Here is a 21641-nt window from a genome sequence, read left to right on the forward strand (position 1 = left end):
GACGCAGGAGCTCCGAAAGCCCATAAGTCCAGTCTAGGGAAGCAGTGAAGCTGTATGGCTAACAAGGAGAAAGAGTGGGACCCTTTCTGGGGGTCTGGCATACTGAAGGGGTTTCTCCTAGAGACTGCTCCAAAGCTGGGGGTGTAGCACCAATTCTGTGGATCCATGGCAATGTTGCAAAAGAAAAATGATGTCCTTGTATGAAAGTTCAGTTTGGTTCTGATCTCATGGCTAGTGCCCACAGACAACACAATAAAAAGGTTGCTCTTGATCAGTCCTCAGACCTCAATTTAGCAAAGTACTTAAACACATGCCTAACTTTAAGCGCATGCTTAGTCCCATTGACATGTACTTAAAGTTAGGCACCTACATAGCTGAACTGAAGCCTTAAAAAGCAGACTCTACAGCAGTGGCAAGGGACCTTGCTGTGAAAAATCTTAAAATAATTTAATGCTAGCAAAATTCTCAGGTGATGCAGGACACTAGGAATTTGCAGAATCATATCCCATATCTCATGGCATTTCCCAACCACCAGCTGAGGTCACCTGAACAGAGCAGGGTGAAAACTAGTGGCGTTTACTTTATAGAATTTCATTCATATTTTGGTTCAGACTATGTGGTGTCACACCCTGAAGTTTCACTTAGCATTTCAGATGAGGTGACACTCATGTAATCCACCAAGTTACACCTGATCACATGATGAAATCATGCAATTATATTATTTTGACTCAAATCACACTTGATTTCCTTGAAAGTGGATCCCCATTTATCCAAAATTGAGCAGCGTTCCCAAATTTTTACAAATCTTTCAATACACTGTGTCTGAATTTTGAGTTTCTAATGAATTCTGAAAAAGACAATGTTCATCATAACCAGTTTGCACTACTCTGTTCAGAAGCTGATAACCTACTGATCTCTGTAATACCACACATGTGCCAGTGAGTGGCTTTAATCATAATAAATCAAATTTATCCATAAAATATTGTAAATCTCTGTCCAGAGTTGTCTGTGTTGATACCATTTGTTCTATTTGTTCACTCTCTGTTATATAATAATATGTATCATTATAATGAATATCATTATAGGTGACATTGGTAACACAGCCTAATATTAAGGTTGCACAACACTTTCTATTATAAGACCCTGTTCTCAGTTGCTTACAGCTTTGCCGAAACTTTAACCATTGGGCAGAAATTTTCCATGCCAGATATCTGCCTGTTAAAAATTGGCTGGGACCTTTACTTTGAGAAGTTCTAGCACTCCCATACTTCAGACCAAGGATTTGAAATTTGGTCTTTGTGTTATAGATGTGCTTATTGCTGTTCCTATGAAAAACTACCCACATTTGGCCAAGCTAGAAGTCTTTGAAAAAAATCTCAGTTTGCACAAACTCTAAGAAATCTTTATTGAGTATATCAGCTAAAATCTCCGACATTCTGTCCTCCGTGAGCACACTTCATCCTGTGTGTGACCAGACTGCACGAGCCATCCCCACAGAGTGATTGCACATGCTCTATCCCAGCGGTGCAGGGGCCAAGACAGACCTTCTCTAGAATTGCTGCTCCCAGATGCTGGGATGATGCCAGGTACTGCAACTGAGAGCAGGGAGCCTGTCTTTCTTGTGCTCTCAATGATTCTCCTTGCTGATGCTCAAGCAGCGTGCAGAAGGAAGCCTTCTGACTTGAATGCTGAGGGGACAACAGCCAGACTGAAAGAGTAGATTTGGACAAGGAGCCTGGGTCAGCCCGGGAATGGGGAGGGCCAAGATTGTGACTGGGATTTGGGGAGGTGGGCACTACGATTGGAAACCAAGAAGTGCAGAATGTGACTCAGACTCATGGGAGGAGGCTGGGACAGGTAACACAAGAAGACTGAGACTAGGAGCTGGAGAGGAAGCTGGAACTGGGAGCAACCCAATGAAGGACACCCAATGAGGGGCATGTGAGGGGCAGTGGGGAGCCAGTTGGCAGATAAGGGGGGAGGGGAACACAGAGTGGATGAAGAGCTAGGGGACACTGGGACTAGCTGCACAAGGAGACTGGAACTGGGCACCAATGGGGGTGGGAAGGGGATTGTGCAGGGGAAAGAAAGGTCTAATGAGAAGACAGGGTGCAAGGGTAAAACTGAAACTGGCTGGGCAAAGAGACTGGGACAAGAAACTAGGGAGGGGTTAGGGAGGGAGGCAGAGACTGAGATTGGATGAGGAGCCCCTGGGACTGGTTGCCAGGAGGTGGGGAGGAGAGAGAGAGAGATTGAACAAGGAGCTGGGAGAGGAGGGGAAATAGGACTAGCAAAGCAAGGAGATTGGGATTGAAAGTGTCTGTGGGAGGAAGAGACTGGCATCTGTGGGGAGAATGAGAATCTGATGGGGAACCCAGAGAGGGAAAATAGGACTGGCTGGGCAAGGCTACTGGGACTAGGACAAAGAGACAGGGCCAGATCAAAGACAGGACCCGGACAAGCTGGCTGGGATAGAGTGGACAGGATTCAGCTTGGGGGAGAACAAGCAGAAGAGTCTTTAACTACTCTCCTCTGGACCCTGGAATGGAACCCAAGATTTCTGAGTTTCACCATTCCTCTGCTCTTAGCAAATATCTGTGAAATCCACTGCAAAGTGTGGGTCTCATTTCCCGCTAGTGCTGGTCCACACAGACAATGACAACCTACTACTGCTTTCAGGTATTCCATTAGCTCAAGTGGCGGAGGTGTGTGCGGTGCATCTAAAAGTTCCAACCATGCTGATGTCCCATGTAGGCGTCAATATGATGCCATATGGTGAGATTTCTGTTTTTTCACTTTGGTTTTTTTAAACCTAGGAAATCACACATGGACGCATCCATGTGCACACAGCCACACACACACATGTTAAAAGAACATTAAGGTTGAAAAGCCAAGCATTCAAAAGTTAATACCCAAATTAAGGTCTCCCATGCAACCTTAATTCAGTCCCCCTGTGAATATGAATTACGATACAGTCTTTAATGGCATGATCCCATACTATTTTTTCCACATGATCCCTGTCTCATTCAGTGCACAGGATTCACCTGCTCTGTGGATTAACCAGGGTCGTATAGTAAAGGAGACCCTTGTCTGTAGGAACCCTGCTTCATTGGTTGCAGAAGTCAAAGGTATGTAGTGACTGAAGCAGGGGATTGCAAGAAGAGAAAGGAGGGTCTGATGGTCAAGATAGTTGAATGCTGCCATGAGGAATTGGATTTGTCTTTGCATCTGCCACAGAGTTCCTGTGTCATGCAGAGCAACTCTCTTAAACCAAACTTTTCATAGGTGGTCACTAATTGTCTCTCTCTCTCTCGTTTTCTGGGTGCCTGACTTGAGACCCTAGGGCCTGATTTGCACTGGGAGCTTTAACTGAAGTCAATGGGAGCTGTGCCTACATATAAAGCTTTATGTAAAGCTATATATTATTTGAACATATACAGTGCTATATAATGCTAAGTACTCTGAAAAAATCAAGCCGTAGGTGTCTCAAATTGAGCAGCCAAAATTAGTGGACACATCTGAGCTTAACTTCTCTTTGTAAAATGGGGATAATTCTAGGAGCTGTGAAGATAAATACATTGCTTGTGACACCAGAAAGATGGGAGCTATAGAAAAGCCCAGGAAGAGATTGACCATTTTTTCTTTAGAGCAGGGTTTGCTCTCAGTATGAAAAGAAACAAATTATTGAACAGCTTCTCATTAATTGAGCACCATCTATTCTGTGCGAGCAAGGCTGGGTTCTGTGGACAAAATACTATGTGAGTATTTAATTAAAGACTGTATTTCTGTATATTAATGCATATGCAAAAAGGGGGTGGAATTCGAGTTGCATGAGCAGCCTAACCCTGGTACTTGCTAAATTTTCAGTGCTTCACTGTACAATCATCATGTTCTTTTAACATACTTTTTGGTATGTAATTATATATACACATGCGTCTATTCATACATATAGAGTAGAGTGTTAACATGTATAATATATATATTAAAAAGAATATGTGTGTGTCACACATATTAGTATGTAATATGTATCTAAAAATCCTCAGTGGACTTTTCTTACGTTTTCTGATATTTTGTTAGTGATCTTCCAGTGTCTCCAGATAAGAAGACAGTACATTAAAGTAGATATTGAAGACTCTACATTTGCTTGCACTGTAACCAAGCTGGGATTTTCTGTTTAGTTGGTTTTTCCCCTTACCGTGTTGAGTTCTGCAAAAGTGGCTCACTTTTACTTTCTTTGTTGTCTCTGTACCAAGTTATCCTAGGCAAAAAATCCCTTTCAAAGCCAAATGATACTTTGCATTCCATTTTAAGAGGTTTTCCTGTGAAAAGGAAACATAGAAACACTGTTTACAAAAGTCACTGGAAAGTCTTTCTCCTAATTAATATGGGAAAGTGGTTGCTGGGTTGAGATGTGTTTTTTCCCCTTTGATGCCAACAAAGGCATACACTGTCAATATACTGTCTCAGTTTTTGACCTAATCCATACAAAACATTGGACCTAAGATCCATACATGTCTTAAAACTGGTTTCTATCATCCAGTGAAATGTCAATACTCTATTAAATTGTAATGCCCTTCCTGGCCAGAAAAAGAACCGCAAAAAGCTCCCACTTACCAACTTCTACTTCAAGGGTCTTCATGCCACTGGGATACAAGATGTTTGGGGTGTGGACAGTGTTTCGTGCTGCAATACAATACAAAATAAAAAATAAAATAAAATAAAATAAAATAACTGATAAGACTCTATTATGTGTAGTGAAAAGGTGCTATACTGTCTTAGGCTATGGTAAACCCAAGATAGAATCAGCTCTGATAAGGTTATTGATTATTCTAGGTTACAGACAGTCTATTATATGTTATTACTTAACATTTAACATTCCATCCAAAGCCCACTGAGGTCAATGGCAATCTCTCTATTGATTTTAACGGACTTGGGATGAGGACTTTAATGATGTTTAGCCCGATGGCCTGTCTGAACATTCCTAACATATAGTCATTTTGTAAGTGGGGCTTCAGTAAAGATTTCTGAAGAAACAGCCAGAGAAGCAGGAATAGAACCAGGAGAGGACAGCATTGTCACTGTGAGAGAGGACAAGATTTTCAGAATGTGAGCACAAATTAAAACAGTACAGAAGAGGAAAGAGACACTAATTTACTACAGAAAATAAATTGTTACTACAGATATTTTATTATTCTGAGCTCATATGTTACTTACCAATGATTTTTACTCTAACTACTCTTCTCATTGTCCACTGGATGCTGTTGTCAAATAAAATGTAATCACATACATAAATACCAGCATCTTGCTTATAGATACGAAGCAAGTGGATTTTATCATCCTTAAGTTTTCGACTTGGTCTAGTCTCCTGAAGCATTACTCGAATTCCATTCTAACAAAAAGAAAGGAAAATGAAGCAATTAGATGGGTTTTTTTCTTTGCTACTAATTAAATTCTCTTTTAAAATCTTAGAGTGAGATTGTCATGAGAGCTGAATGCAGACCTAACTCTGTTCCCATTGAAGTCAATAGCGGAGTCTGTTATACTATGAGTCTCATAAGCTTTGGTGTTGGGGGTGGGGGGGTTGGGGGTGTTTTGTTTGTTTGCTTTCGCAACCACTAGCTTCTGAAGGCAGCTGAGTACATGAGAATCTTAGCTTTCATATTTAAAAAAAAAGCAAAATTCTAACACTCATGATTGCGGAGAAAACTCTGCAAATATGAATGAAGTGGGACCTGAAGACTTAGAAACCAGAAGCCAACTAAAAGGAAAACTGTTCTTTTCTTTTCATATGTTATGATTTTTAAATAAATCTCATGATTTCTTGAGGTCTGACTCGTGAATTTTGAATGCTTGGAGTTGGCAATACTGCTATTGCTTTCACTATGAGCACCGAGCAACATTGAATGCTTTTGAAAATTCCAGCCATTCTTAATGTCTTAAATATACACATATCCTCTAGAATGGTTAAAGTTTTTTGTCATAAATATAAAGGGAAGGGTAACCACCTTTCTGTATACAGTGCTATGAAATCCCTTCTGGCCAGAGGCAAAACCCTTTCACCTGTAAAGGGTTAAGAAGCTAAGATAACCTCGCTGGCACCTGTCCCAAAATGACCAACGAGGGGACAAGATACTTTCAAATCTGGAGGCGGTGGTCGGGTGGGCAAAGGGTTCTGCCTGTCTATGTGATGCTTTTGCCGGGAACAGATCAGGAATGCAGCCTTACAACTCCTGTAAAGTTAGTAAGTAATCTAGCTAGAACATGTATTAGATTTTCTTTTGTTTAATGGCTGGTAAAATAAGCTGTGTCTTTTTGTAACTTAAGGTTTTGCCTAGAGGGATTCTCTATGTTTTGAATCTGATTACCGTATAAGGTATTTACCATCCTGATTTTACAGAGATGATTCTTTTACCTTTTCTTTAATTAAAATTCTTCTTTTAAGAACCTGATTGATTTTTCATTGTTCTTAAGATCCAATGGGTCTGTGTTCACCTGTACCAATTGGTGAGGATTCTTATCAAGCCTTCCCCAGGAAAGGGGGAGTCAGGCTTGGGGGGATATTTTGGGGGAAGATGTCTCCACGTGGTCTCTTTCCCTGGTCTTTATTTAAAATGCTTGGTGGTGGCAGTATACTGTTCAAGGACAGGGCAAAGTTTGTACCTTGGGGAAGTTTTAACCTAAGCTGGTAAGAATAAGTTTAGGGGGTCTTTCATGCAGGTCCCCACATCAGTACCCTAGAGTTCAGAGCGGGGAAGGAACCTTGACAGTTTTTAATAAAGGCCAATCCAATGCCCATTAGAGTAAATGGAAAGACTCTCATTGACTTCAATGGGTTTTTGATCAGGCCTTAAATGAACAGAGCAAGGAAATTCAAAGTTCATGCAAAAAGAAACCAGAAAAGAAAATTTGCCATAGAAGATGTACCAGAAATTATTGTTGTGCAGGCTCTAAGTGAAGCCTCTACACATAAGGGGCTGATGCTGTTCATCAAATGGGCAGAGATTTCTGATCATTTCTAATGCAATTCATAGTTCTCTGAATTGGGCAATTCTGATATAATGAATCATTGTAACAATTTGGGGATGAATTTATTCTTTATAAAAGTGAGGGACTAACACTGCGGAATGAGAGCCTGACATCACTCAAGCAGGCATTCATTGCACTAGCTTTTACCACACTGCTCTGCCAATCCTGACCTACCCTGTCCTGCTATTCCAGCCCTGCACCCATAGCAATCCTGCCAGTGTACCACACTAATGACCTGCAGAACTAGTACCTTTTACTATCCCAGGCCTTTGCGTCTCTGCCAACAAAACATTGAGGAATCCACCTTTGTACAGTACAATAACATTCTCAAAAAGATAAAGAAAGCATAACACCACCTCATTGACCTTTCTGCCCCTTGATCCCGAATTTCACCCACATTTATCCTAAATCCTGCTTTTAAGAGTCCACTCCACCAGCAAGAATGCTCACCAAACAAACACCTAGGCAGGCAGCAGAACAAGAGCATAAATTCTGATGCACTGCTTCATTGCATATGGAGCCTCAAGTTCCCTTTTGCCATACATGACATGACAGAAGCAACAGAAGATGGAAAACAGAAAGATGCAGAAGCCCAAAGAGCATCTAGAAAATATCCTACAAATAAGGCTACATTTTAGTCAGGGGTATTTTTAGTAAAAATCATGGATGGATCATGGGTTGTACATCTTTTATAGGAAATTCAAAAGTCACTTTGGCTACAGAAATGGTTCTAGTCTTGATTGAACATATACTTAGTGCTGTAACACTAGATGGTATAAATGAGTAGTTAGGTACAATATATCAAGAGTTATTCCTGCATAGCAGGTAAGTCTATTTAGGAAATTGATTAGACTTCATACTTGGTATTTTCTGAATGCAAAGTAATTTCCATGTATTGCCCTTTTTTAACCTTTTACAGAACTGATCAATTTTTTTAAACTGTGTAAAAAGAACATCCCTTCCTTGTCTGCCAAATTTTAGCTTGGAGACAATTTTATGGCCATTATAAGTAAAACTTGTCAGAAATATTTCAGCAAATCACTTTTCAATAAAATGCCATTTTCATCTCAATAGAAACTTTTTGAAAAACACCAATTTTGACTACATTTCATTTAGAAACTAAATGAAGCATTTTTACATTTTAAAAATGGAACATTTTGATGTTTCATTTTGAAATGACTTCTGAAAATGAAATCTTTATATATTTTAATTTAGAAAAATGTTTTTAAAAGTTTTAAAGGGTTGAAATCAGAACGAAATGCTTCAATTTTATTGAAACAAGATGTTTTGATCTAGCAGAAATTTTCATTTTAATTTATTTTGTTTCATGGGAAGTTTAGAATTCTTTGGTTTTGTTCCATTTTGGAACAATTTTTTTTTTCCAAATCATGAAGTTTCCCACAAAACAGAAAATCCATTTCCATCTCAGCTCTAATTAGAAGCCTCTAAAATATTCCCCCTCTGGGAGTTGTGCACAATTTGCATTTGCTTCAGTAGAAATTGTGGGAAATGTGTAAGAGTGCAGAATTTAGCCTAAAATTGTAACAACACTGATTTTATTTCACACAGAATTGGAAAAGAGTGACTGTTACCTGGTACCATGTCACTGGTGACCTTTGTAAATGATTGTAGCAGTGTATCCCAGGACAAGAAATTGAATGTCCCTTTTCAATGAGAAGAGACAGCTCATTTCTGCCATTATCCGAACAATTTGCATTGTTCTTTGCTTGAACCTTTATGATGTTTGAGAGACATGGGATTTCTTCCCTGTGCAGCAAAGAAAAGAAACCAAGGTCAAGTGAAAACAATCAAACATATCGGACCAAAGAAAGAGTTTAGTGGCATGGAGGTTTTTAAAAACAGGTTAGACAAACTTCTGTCAGGTATAGTCTAGGTCAGGGGTAGGCAACCAATGGCACGTGGGCCAAAGGCGGCAGGAGAGCTGATTTTTGGCGGCACTCACACTGCCTGGGTCCTGGCCTCTGGTCTGGGGGGCTCTGCATTTTAATTTAATTTCCAATTAAGCTTCTTAAACATTTTAAAAACCTTATTTACTTTACATTCAACAATAGTTTAGTTCTATATTATTGACTTATAGAAAGAGACCTTCTAAAAACGTTAAAATGTATCACTGGCACGCAAAACCTTAAATTAGAATGAATAAATGAAGACTCGGCACCCCACTTCTGAAAGGTTGCCGACCCCTGGTCTAGGTATACTTAATCATGTCTTAATGCAGGGGGGTGGACTAGATAACTTCTTGACCTTCCAGCCCTTTATTTGCATGAATCTATGATTTTCAGCTATCAGTGAAAGTGTACATCAAGGAAGGCCTTTTGACACACTGACATACCTTATCATACAGATATATACTCCAGCATCATTAATCCCTATCGGTCTAAACCAAAGTGCATTCCCTTCCTGAGTGGGGTTAGTGCTTTCATTACTGATAATCTTCAGTGACTCTCCATCTTTTTGTTTCCAGAACCACAGCACTTTACTTTTATAGAGTAATGAGTTGTTGTACATGTGGGTACGGTGTTGGGACGGCAAAACACATTCCAAAATAAACTCCTCATCAGTAATTGCATGATAAATCCTTCCAGGTCCTTTATGAAGACACCCTGAAAGGCAGGCAACAAACATATCAGTGCAATCTGACATGAATATAGCATAGATTTCATTATATTGAGAGAGAGAGAGAGAGAGAGAGGAAAATGGCCAAGATTTTTTACGTGATTGGTGATTTGGGGTATTTTTAAGGGGGTTCCTTAAAGGGCCTGTAAGCAAGTGACTTGTCGGCCGATGCGCCTTCTACTCCCCCCACCCTCTGCTGATTAAGTGTGGTGTAGCAGGCTCTCCTCCTTTAGCACCTCCTGCTGACAGCCATGCCAGCCCTGCAGTGGTTTGCTTTTTCTTGCAACTCAGCCCAGTGACCAGTCACATATAGGTCCACCCCTTCTGGAGTAAAACCAGTAGTCCAACAACTGATAGCCCTTCAACTTTACGTTGGACCCCCCTCCCCCGCCCCCAGAGCAACTCTGAACCCACCAGTCCTTGCACCTGGAATCAGGGAGTTTCAGTAGTCCTTACCTTACCCATCCCAGGGGCATTTCTGCTCCATCTTCCTCAGTGGACTGGTAGGGGAACCCAGCTCCTCCCTTTCCAGGGACCCTTAAACAAGCAGTCAAGGCCTGACTACATAGACCTCTTGCTGTCTCCTGCACCACTTCTTACCTTACCCTGTCTTGAGCCTTTGCCTCATCCTCTTCCCAGGCTCCCAGTATATCAAGGTTACACATGTCTACCTTACTTTAAGTCCCATGTGGGAGTGGACAGGGAAGATTTTGCTTCTTCAGTTTCTCCAGCAGAATCAGTCTCTGTGTCTTCCCCCTGGCAACTGCTTTCCCCCTCTCTCTAGAGAGTGACTTTTTAACAGTTTAATGTCCTTAAGATCTTTTGGCTTCTAGTCTTTGAAAAACAAGTCTTATAATTTTGGATGGAGCCTGGAAGTAGCATCGTCCCAGCTAATAGCTCAGGCATTGTCTCTTAGGTTATGTCTACACTGAAAAAAAAACAACCCAACAACAACCCTATAGCAGTGAGTCTTCGATCTTCGTCTGTTGACTTGGGCTCATGGAGCTTGGACTACATGGCTAAAAATAGTAGTGTAGATGTCCCCACTCGGGCAGGAACCTGGGCTCTGAGAACCACCCAGACACGAAGAAGAGCTCTGTGTATCTCAAAAGCTGGTACCTTCTGCCAAGGTAAAGATATTACCTCACCCACCTTGTCTCTCTAATATCCAGGGAGCAACACAGCTACAACTACACTAGTCACTTTTGAAAATTTAGCCCAATAACCTTTAATAACGGAGTATAAATTAACAACGAGTGTCTGGGATTTATAGGTCTGATTCAGCTCCCACTGAAACAAATAGACTTTCCATTGACTTTAATAGCAGTTGGATTGGGCTCTGAGGACCAAAAACTTTCAGTTTGTGTAAATTGGCATAGCTCCATTAACGACAATGCTGATTACACTAGCTGAGGATCTGGCCACATGTCTTTAAACACAAACTGATATGTTGCAGTGGTTTTGATTTTGCCTATGTGCAGTAATAAATACAAAGTATTCCAAAGTCCCAGGTCTTCAACGGGGTGGTGCTATCCTCTGCCGTAGACACATTACCATGGTTAAACTACAGATTTATCTCCAAGCATCCTTATTTTTATGGGTATAATACAAAAGTTAATTTACATTAACTAAATTTCACTCCACATAGGAGGCATCCAGGAGATGTGGGTGGAGTGTTAGCTTAAAGAAAAAGAGTTTCATCCAAACTCTACCACTGAGTTAACTATATGATCTTGGGCAAGTTGTTTGTCTCTGTATATCTCGGTTTTCTCATTTGCAAAATGGATATAATAATATTCACCTATGTCACAGCAATGCTAATAAAACAATTATTTGAAACATTTTCATATCCTATTGTGAGAGGTGCTGAATACATGCAAAGTATTATCCTTATGTTATCTGTACACATGTTTGATACCTTGCCATTGTCTTTAGACTGCATGTGTCAATGGCAACCTTTTATATCCAACTGCTCCCAACAATCCACATCCATACATTTTCCTTTGTCTCTTTGTTCTACCATATCAGAGAGACACATTATCTCCACACAATTTACTGTTTATTTTATATTCTCTTCCAGCTAATTCTGGTATGGTATCACTCTGGATAATGGGCTATTGCAGTTACAGCTGGTTGGAGAACAGAAATTTCCAGCCAGAAGGGAAATTTTCAAGCTTTTGGAAAAAATTAGTCCTGATTCCTGACAAAAAGTCAGGTTTCAGAGGAACAGCCGTGTTAGTCTGTATTCGCAAAAAGAAAAGGAGTACTTGTGGCACCTTAGAGACTAACCAATTTATTTGAGCATGAGCTTTTGTGAGCTACAGCTCACTTCATCAGATGTATACCGTGGAAACTGCAGCAGACTTTATATACACACAGAGAATATGAAACAATACCTCCTCCCACCCCACTGTCCTGCTGGTAATAGCTTATCTAAAGTGATCAACAGGTGGGCCATTTCCAGCACAAATCCAGGTTTTCTCACCCTCCACCCCCCCACACAAATTCACTCTCCTGCTGGTGCTAGCCCATCCAAAGTGACAACTCTTTACATAATCAAGTCGGGCTATTTCCTGCATAGATCCAGGTTTTCTCACATCCCCCCCACCCCCATACACACACAAACTCACTCTCCTGCTGGTAATAGCTCATCTAAACTGACCACTCTCCAAGTTTAAATCCAAGTTAAACCAGAACATCTGGGGGGGGGGGGTAGGAAAAAACAAGAGTTTAGATGAGCTATTACCAGCAGGAGAGTGAGTTTGTGTGTGTATGGGGGTGGGGGCGATGTGAGAAAACCTGGATCTATGCAGGAAATAGCCCGACTTGATTATGTAAAGAGTTGTCACTTTGGATGGGCTAGCACCAGCAGGAGAGTGAATTTGTGTGGGGGGGTGGAGGGTGAGAAAACCTGGATTTGTGCTGGAAATGGCCCACCTGTTGATCACTTTAGATAAGCTATTACCAGCAGGACAGTGGGGTGGGAGGAGGTATTGTTTCATATTCTCTGTGTGTATATAAAGTCTGCTGCAGTTTCCACGGTATACATCTGATGAAGTGAGCTGTAGCTCACGAAAGCTCATGCTCAAATAAATTGGTTAGTCTCTAAGGTGCCACAAGTACTCCTTTTCTTTCTGACAAAAAGTGAAAACCTTGAAATTTTTCACAGGACAAAAATTCCAAGCTTTTGTCCATTTCATTTTCTCTCTGCAGGCAGAAAGTGAAATTGACAAGAGCCTTCCAGGCAGGCATTTTCCCATGGAAAATTTTGATTTTATGCAAAGGGCATTTTCCGTCAGGATGATTTTCTGACAGAAAAGTCCCCAAAAGCTCGAATTGTAGTGCTCTATTTTTTTTTATGAAGCAATGTTTTAGCTTGGATGAAGATGTCAAAGGAATCACAGCAGGCACCTTGCAGCTTTCCCAGCTTAAATTAATTAGAGCTCTGTGAAATTCCACTAATACATAGCACCATGAGGCCCAATAAAATATAGGGCAGGGCAAAACAAAGCAATGAAAGGAGTTTTGATTAAGGAAGAGGGGAAATCTATGGAGAGAAAGCCATCTCTTCCTGATGTATTAATCAGTGGCGTTACAGCAGCAATTAATTTGTTCCATTATGCTCTCAAAATTCCAGTTTTTATTTTTCCATTATATTGAAAATGTCCATCTACTTTCACTGCTAACTCTGGGACTATGGATTTTGTATTTTCTACAGACCCAAGCACATCATCAGTGCTTAACAAAAAAAATGCATAAAAATTATAATTCATAAGAAGTCTTACACAGAATCAGTGAAAACTCATAAAATGATGATAGGATGTATATTGATTATTACCAGCCAATAAAATTATTATTGAAACATTTCCAGTAAGACATGAAACAATCTCTTACCTGTCAGATTAAACTCTCTAACCTCTGCTCCTTTGATAAACAATAGTAGGATCCAGCAAAAAGTAAACATTTTTTCCTATCTAACTTTGATTCACTCTGGAAAAATGTGTTCTTTACTGGCCTGTGAAGTACTATGAAATAGATGATCAGAGATGTTCTCGGTCAGCATCATCTTCTTTGCTGTAAAAGAGGAAAATAGCCATTTGTTTTGAATGATAATCTACACTACACTGGAGTGGGAAGTGCTAAGCTATTTCACACGGCGCACAAAACTGCAGCATGAAAATTAGGGCTGTCGATTAATCACAGTTAATTCATGCAATTAACTCAAAAAATTAACAGCAATTTTAAAAATTGTGATTAATCGCAGTTTTAATTGCGCTGTTAAGCAATAGAATACCAATTGAAATTTATTAAATATTTTTGGATGTTTTTCTACATTTTCAAATATATTGATTTCAGTTACAACACAGAATACAAAGGGTACAGTACTCACTTTATAATATTTTTATTACAAATATTTGCACTGTAAAAATGATAAAAAATAGTATTTTTCAATTCACCTCATACCAGTACTGTAGTGCAATCTCTTTATCATGAAAGTACAACTTACAAATGTAGATTTTTTTTGGTTACATACCTGCACTCAAAAACAAAACAGTGTAAAACTTTAGAGCCTACAAATCCACTCAGTCCTACTTCTTGTTCAGCAAATCGCTCACACAAACAAGTTTGTTTACATTTACAGGAGATAATGCTGCCCGCTTCTTATTTACAATGTCACCAGAAAGTGAGAACAGGCATTCGCATGGTACTTTTTTGCAAAGTACTTACGTGCCAGATATGCTAAACAATCATATGCCCCTTCATGCTTCTGCCACCATTCCGGAGGAAATGCTTCCATGTGGATGACACTCATTAAAAGAATAACATGTTAATTAAATTTGTGACTGAACTCCTTGGGGAAGAATTGAATGTCTCCTGCTCTGTTTTACCCACATTCTGCCACATATTTCATGTTATAGCAGTCTCAGATGATGATCCAGCACATGTTTGTTTTAAGAACACTTTCACTGCAGATTTGACAAAACACAAAGGTACCAATGTGAGATTTCTAAACATAGCTTTAGCACTCGACCCAAGGTTTAAGAATCTTCCAAAATCTGAGAGGGACGAGGTGTGGAGCATGCTTTCAGAAGTCTTAAAAGAGCAACACTACAATGTGGAAACTACAGAATCCGAACCACCAAAAAAGAAAATCAACCTTCTGTTAGTGGCATCTGACTCAGATGATGAAAATGAACATGCGTCGGTCCGCACTGCTTTGGATCATTATACAGCAGAACCTGTCATCGACATGGACACAGGTTCTCTGAAATAATGGTCAAAGCATGAAGGGACATGTGAATCTTCAGCGCATCTGGCAAGTAAATATCTTGTGACACCACCTACAACAGTGCCATGCGAACCCCTGTTCTCACTTTCAGGTGACATTGTAAACAAGAAGCCAGCAGCAATTATCTCCTGCAAATGTAAACAAACTTGTTTGTCTGAGCAATTGGCTGAACAAGAAGTAGGACTGAGTGGATTTGTAGGCGCTAAAGTTTTACATTGTTTTATTTTTGAATGCAGTTATTTGTTGTACATAATTCTATATTTGTAAGTTCAACTTTCATTATAAAGAGATTGTACTACAGTACTTGTATTAGGTGAATTTAAAAAATACCATTTATTTTGTTTTTTTAAAGTGCAAATGTTTGTAATCAAAAATAAATATAAAGTGAGCACTATACACTTTGTATTCTGTGTTGTAATTGAAGTCAATATATTTTAAAATGTAGTAAACATCCAAAATATTTAAAGAAATGATATTCTATTATTGTTTAATAGCGCGATTAATTGTGTGATTAATCGCGATTAATTTTTTTAATTGCTTGAAAGTCCTAATAAAAATGGTAAACAGCATTTCCCCCCAAGTGATCATGTCTTTTTGAAAATTGGTATGTGCCATGTTTTGGTCATGCAGAGCATTTTGTGCAGATCCATGGTGGACCATATATACGTACTGCAAACTTCAATTAAAACAAGTTGTATAGGGAGAGATAGATGTAGAGCCAGATTTTCAAAAGCATTTGTGCATGCAGTTAGCCTGATAGTGTGCCCAAAGGGTGAATTAGGCACTAATTAAACATTTATGGGTCAGCTCTTCAACTGGTGTAAATCATTGTTGCTCCATTGAAGTCAATTGAGTTATGTCAGTTTACAGCAACCTAGGCTGTGATCCTTGGTTTACAACTGCTTTCTTCACGGCTACATGAGAGCAGCTCCCTATACGCATAAGCCACACTCTGTTTTCATTCAGTCCCACCTCTGACCCAGTCTCTCCTAAGAGGATTTAGACCACTGTCTTGCTAGAATTGCACCAATGTTTTGAATGCTAGAATTGCACCCTCTCACTGATATGTCCCAGGTGACTGTTTTGCTTCCATCTAATCAAATGATTTAGATGACTGATAAAGTGACCTTTCGGTTTGTAAATTAATGTAGGCTCCTTCCTAGGCTAACTCTGGTCTAGCACAGCCTTCCAGGCAGTATGAGTTATCTGCACCAACAAAAAAGCACAGATTCACAGCAGGAACAGAGTTTCCAATAGCCATTGCAGCTATAATATAAAAAAACCCAGCCACGTTCTCAAAGCAAGTTGGCAATATGCCCAATAACCCCACCATAGTTGCAGCTATAATTCTTCCTGGCAAGACAGTTGTTCAGTGTGACATCCAGCATAATAATTAATAACATTTTTTGCATGTATACAGTGTCTACCTCTGCAGTGTCTAGGCATCATACAAGGCTTGAATTGAGCTATTTAGCTTCTCAGTAAAACTGATCAAACACCATGTGTTAGCTACTCTTGAACTGTGTGAACTTTGGCTATATACACTTTTTTTGACATCCTTCATCAGCCCATCAAGTGACACTGCACTTGCAAATCTGTGTATCAGGCTGTGACTCAGGCTGAAGAAAAATCCCTGGGTGAGTTTTTTGATCTGTGGGCACATTATGCAAATCAGGTCCCACTCACACAAGCAGAGGGCTGTACTTCACCCAGTTTATTTTACATCAGTGGCATTAATGAACACACTCCCATTTTGCAGCCTTTGGGGCAACTATGCTACACAGAGAGGTGAGCTGCAGCCACATGCCAGAAACTAAACAGGGCCTGCTGTTTGTCTTTATTCCTGACAAATATGGTTCTCATTTCCCTCCTCTGTTTTGATACTAAATTGGCTCCTGCTCATCTTGCCCATTTCTCATGGCTTTTAAAATCATCATGAAGCTGCCATTCTGGGGGTCTTGGGCTAGGCTGAATCAGGAGGCAGGGCTTCCTCTGCTTTATGCTGTATTCATTCAGAAGACAGCCATCCCAGTGGCAGAAAGTGCAGCAGAAGAGCATTTGGACAGTGGTTAGGTCAGAACTTCATGTGACGACATCCCATAGTGTATTTATCTTTTCTAAGTCAATGGTACTTTTTCTGTATTTTGGGTAAAATCATAACCAGGACACTCTTTTGATGTGTATCCTAACTGTCACACACATGCACCTACACCAAATTTCCAGTAACCAAATGAGACTCATTCCTTCCACCAGGTTCCTCCTCCTAACAGCCAACATCCAGCCCCCTTCTTAGGAGGAGGAAAGTCTCTCCCGCTGACCTGCTGAGGAGGCAGCCAGGGAGAAATCATACACTCTCTAACACTTTTGTCCAAAGCCAGATTTAGCATTTTGGGGGTGGGCCTGGGAGACAGCTAAGCAAAGCCTCCACACTACAAAGAAAACAGATGCATTTTCACCACAATCACACCACTTGACAGGAGGCTGGTTTGAGGAGCTTGGGGAAGGGTCAGCAAGATGATTCTTTGAGATACACGGTATTAATCAGTTAACTTTGGGATGAGTGTCAGGAAGAGATTGTGAAGTCTCCTGCTGCTGAAGTACAGCGCAGCCATTTGTTCCTTTCACTGCTACCTATTGGTTTGCATTGATTTCTTATTCAAGGCTATCTTCACAAGGGAAAGGGCTAGAGACTTACCTTTATTAAAAATAAAAATAAAAGCTGAGATTCTTCACTTTGTCAGCTCCCCCAGATCACAGGAGCCCATCACCAAAGGCTTCATGAGGCCCAAAGGCTAATTCTGCTTCTGCCACATCTGGCTAGATATAGCTTTCCAAGGATAATGAGCTACATGACAAGACCAAGAAGCATAAGCATCTAAATTAATGAAGAAACTCAGACAATTCATGATTAAAACCACTTAATACATTATCTTGTCTATTGCCCTGGCAATACAGGTTGCTTGCAGGTGAAACCTCCTATGGAAGAATAATCCCATCACTTAGATGAGAATTTGGAGAGAAGCATGAAGCAATGCTGAAGTTTTGGCATTCATGGAGATAACCTGGTGGAATGTACTTAGAGTTGGTTGAAAAAATATGTATTTTTAAATTATTCATTTAAAAAGAAGAAAATTTTCATGAAATATACTTACATTTTTCAACCAGCTCTAAAGGTATTAATTTCATCTCCTTTATAACATTGCCTCTGGAGAGCCCCCTTCAGAGACTGCATGCCCTGCCAAACAATGACGGATTACATTTGAAAGCAGTTAGCCATTGGGCTGAATTTCCCTCTGGTCTAGTATTCTAGAATCCAGAGTACACATGGCCTGTCCTCCCACCCCCTGAAACTGTGCCTCTGTTCCTCTCTTTCCACCCGCCTGAGTGAAAAGAGAATCCAATCCTCTCTCTACTGGGGATTTATGTTAGGATGGTTTGAAAAGAGTAACCAGGGAATACAGGGGATTGACTCTTGGTTCTCACGAGGCATGTGGAGGTTCTTACTTGCACTTTGATTCATACCTTTACAAAATGTTACATTTTTACTGCTAGAGCACAGCTCAGAAAGAATGGTCCATTTAGGCAGTATTTAAGTCACTTCTCAATTCTTACTCCTGAGGATCATCATTGCTACCTAGTCTCTCAAAGCCAGAGTCTTCAGGACAATGGAGGAGAAAAAGAGGATGCTTACCAAAGTCACCCTTGTTCTCTGAATGCATTGCCTCTGTGGATCCATGAAGATCCATCTACTCAGGTGGCTTAAAAGAGGTGCCAGAGATAGAGAGGAACTGAGGGGCAACTAGGAAGGTGGGGCTTTTTTAGTCTAGGTTTTAGGGTGCTGGAACAGAAGGGCTTGTCTGCATTCCCCTAAAGGCTAACTATTTTGAAGTGGGTTCTGTCCCTGTGTGGCAGTGCGCATGGTCTCATAGCGGGGATCTGAGTGCAGGGGACAAAGTAAAGAACCTCTTTTGATCAATCCATCCTTTGTATGCAGAGCTAGTGTTCTCTGGATATGTATGGAATATTCACTTTAAGGGGACAAATTTCCCTACTACAGTTCATGGGGAAGAAAACTAACTTCCTCACCCACCAGCCAGGATATTGATTCAGTTTGTGGAGAGCCTTTCAGATACAAAATAATTATTGCAATCTTATCTTAATTTCCTGTGGTAAAGGAATGAAGGCAAAAAGTGAATGAACCGTATTACCCTACCAGTATTTCTGATCCTCGAGGTTTCTTGCAGACTAATAGCAAGCCTATGTAACACTACATATTGTTTATTTATATAGCATCTTTGATCCAAAGAAATCACAATCCAGTTCATGAGAGATTCAGTGTCAGGATAGCCCTATTCAGTGTCAGGATAGCCCTTGAAGATCTAGTGCAGAACGGCATGCTAACAACTGAGAGTTTATTGTCCTGAGTCTGATCTCGCTCATTTACAGCAGTTTCACATCCGTGCATTGCCAGTGACTTCAGCCGAGTCACTCCTGATGCACATCAGTGTAATGGAGAGCAGACTCAGATGTGAAGAGCAAGAAGGTGATTGAAGGTAGCAATATAGAGATGAGAAAAGCCAGATACGTCCGGAAAAGAAGCAAAAACTAGACAACTTCCTAAAATATGCATACTGCATACTGCCATGGTTGCATGAGCACTGAAAGATAATATTACAATATATATATATATAATTAAAATAAAACCAACCAGCCAATAAAATAGACAAAAAGCAGGGGGGAAGACAGTGTTTGGAAATAGCAGTTAAAAATATGACTTGAAATAAGAAATATCTAAAAATCTTACCTGCACATACTACCATGCATGATAAGAGTTGTGGTTAGTTCTAGCTGTGAAGTTGTTTCCTTTACAGGAATTTCCTTTACCTCAAAGTCATCATCCCTTCCTTTCTCAATGTAGTTGTAAAATGTTCAAACTCAATTTCCGGCTAGTTTTCTCGTAAGAACAGAAAAACTATGTAACCTTCTGATGAAAGACAAGAGCCTGTCATTTCTTTAAAATCTGTTGCTAGCCACACGAAAAGCTTGTGGGCTATTTTGTTTCATTTCACAGCAGGAAGAACAAAGAAAGTTTTTTGGGGGGTGAGGTTTGCCAAAATGCTGATAATGTTTTATAAAATTTACTTTATAAAATTTTCTGTTTATAAAATACCAAATCTCTTCAATATACAAAAGATCAGCATGCTTGTATAATAAAGCATAACTGTCAGCAAAATAAGTACATTTTTTTAACCAGTGATCTCTTCAAACTGCTGGATCCCATTGTGACACTGGCAAATCAAGTGCCAGCTCATGCCAAGGCCCCTGTGCTTCAATGAACATTGACAAATGAATAGCTGGAAACCAGCTAGGCTCACTTGTGTGTTAGCGTTGTTAAAATAGGTGGTAAGTTTATGAGAAAGCATTTAGTGTTTAGACTTTGTGAGTTACTACACGCATTAATCTCATTTATAATATCTGTATCCCATGTTATAAAGGATACAGAATATTAAACCAATATTTAAGTGTTTGTTTTGTAATTTTAAAAAAGTGTTTGCTATTAAACTGGACATACACCCCACCCAGGCAGGAGAGAAGGATTACTAAGTGTGAAATACTAATTTACCACACAAGGTGTCACCTCCTGCCCTACAAAAAAAGCCCATAGACATTGGATGAGCTATTTGGCACGTTAGTGGTCAAGCCACTTTGTTGATTGCTTCCCCCACATCCATGAAGAAGGGACGTGCACAAACACTCGTCCCATCCCACTTTGAGCTCTGGGGGAAGAAAATAAAAATCCCTGACCAGAAGGAACTGTATCACTGTGCTGCTTGGAATTTGGAGTGGGCAACATTTCTAACTTTAAGCAAGGAATCCCCAAGCTGCTTGGCTTGGGTTAGCCCTAGAGGACATATAGAGCTTGCATATCATAGCAGCTTCTATTACTTTTGAAACCTAAGACTAACTCATCTGTGTGTGCATGTTTAGCTGCTTTAGCCTTGTAAATAACTATTTCTTTTTCCTAGTTAATAAATCTTTAGTTAATTACAGGATGGGCTACAAGCATTGTCTTTGGTGAGAGATCTAAAGTACAATTGATCTGGGGTAACTGACTGGTCCTTTGGGACTGGGAGGCATAGGCGCCAACTCCGTGGGTGCTCCGGGGTTCAAGCACCCACAGGAAAAAGATAGGAGGTGCTCAGCACCCACCAGCCACAGCTGTTTAGCAGGGCCACCAATCAGCTGCCGATCTGCTGTTCGGCAGCTGGCGGGAGGCACTTGGGGAAGGAGGTGGAGCAGGGGTGGGATGAGCTGAGGCGAGGGCAGGGCCTCGGGGGGAGTAGGCAGAGTAGGGGCGGGAAGAGGTGGAGGGAGGGTGAGGCGTCAGGGAGGAGAGAGGCCTCAGGGCAGAGCTGGGGTGGAGCACCCCTGGGGAAAAATAAAAGTCGGCGCCTGTGCTGGGAGTAAGGGGAATATTCTATTTTTCACACAAGGGACCATCTAATCACAAGGGCAGGTTTGCCTGGGTGGCAAGATAGGCTGTCTGTGACTCCATGGTAAGACTGTTGTAGTGCTTGAGGCATTTGTACTCGAGACGTGGTTGGTGAAATCTAAGTATGGAACTCACGGCCCGTTTGGGGTTTGTGTCCTGCTTCTTCACAGTCTGCCCTGAGGTTCGCAAAAAGAA

At 40.5% G+C, this 21641-nt stretch overlaps 1 protein-coding gene across 1 annotated transcript in view; it reads right to left on the reverse strand.

Moving 5' to 3' along the window:
* Positions 1-19892, reverse strand: part of IL18RAP (interleukin 18 receptor accessory protein) — a 28215-nt gene extending 8323 nt beyond the window's left edge. Inside the window, exons 1-8 of the mRNA XM_048857370.2 lie at positions 19758-19892; positions 17649-17798; positions 13558-13737; positions 9380-9650; positions 8619-8793; positions 5215-5389; positions 4615-4683; positions 4196-4319 (exon numbers count right to left, since the gene is read on the reverse strand). Coding sequence (XP_048713327.2) covers positions 4196-4319; positions 4615-4683; positions 5215-5389; positions 8619-8793; positions 9380-9650; positions 13558-13627 — 884 coding nt within the window. The 5' untranslated portion in view covers positions 13628-13737; positions 17649-17798; positions 19758-19892. The remainder of the gene's footprint in view (positions 1-4195; positions 4320-4614; positions 4684-5214; positions 5390-8618; positions 8794-9379; positions 9651-13557; positions 13738-17648; positions 17799-19757) is intronic.
* Between the last annotated feature and the right edge of the window lie 1749 nt (positions 19893-21641).

The sequence above is a fragment of the Caretta caretta genome, chromosome 1 (assembly GCF_965140235.1).
Source record: "Caretta caretta isolate rCarCar2 chromosome 1, rCarCar1.hap1, whole genome shotgun sequence".
In the NCBI taxonomy this organism is placed as follows: domain Eukaryota; kingdom Metazoa; phylum Chordata; order Testudines; family Cheloniidae; genus Caretta; species Caretta caretta.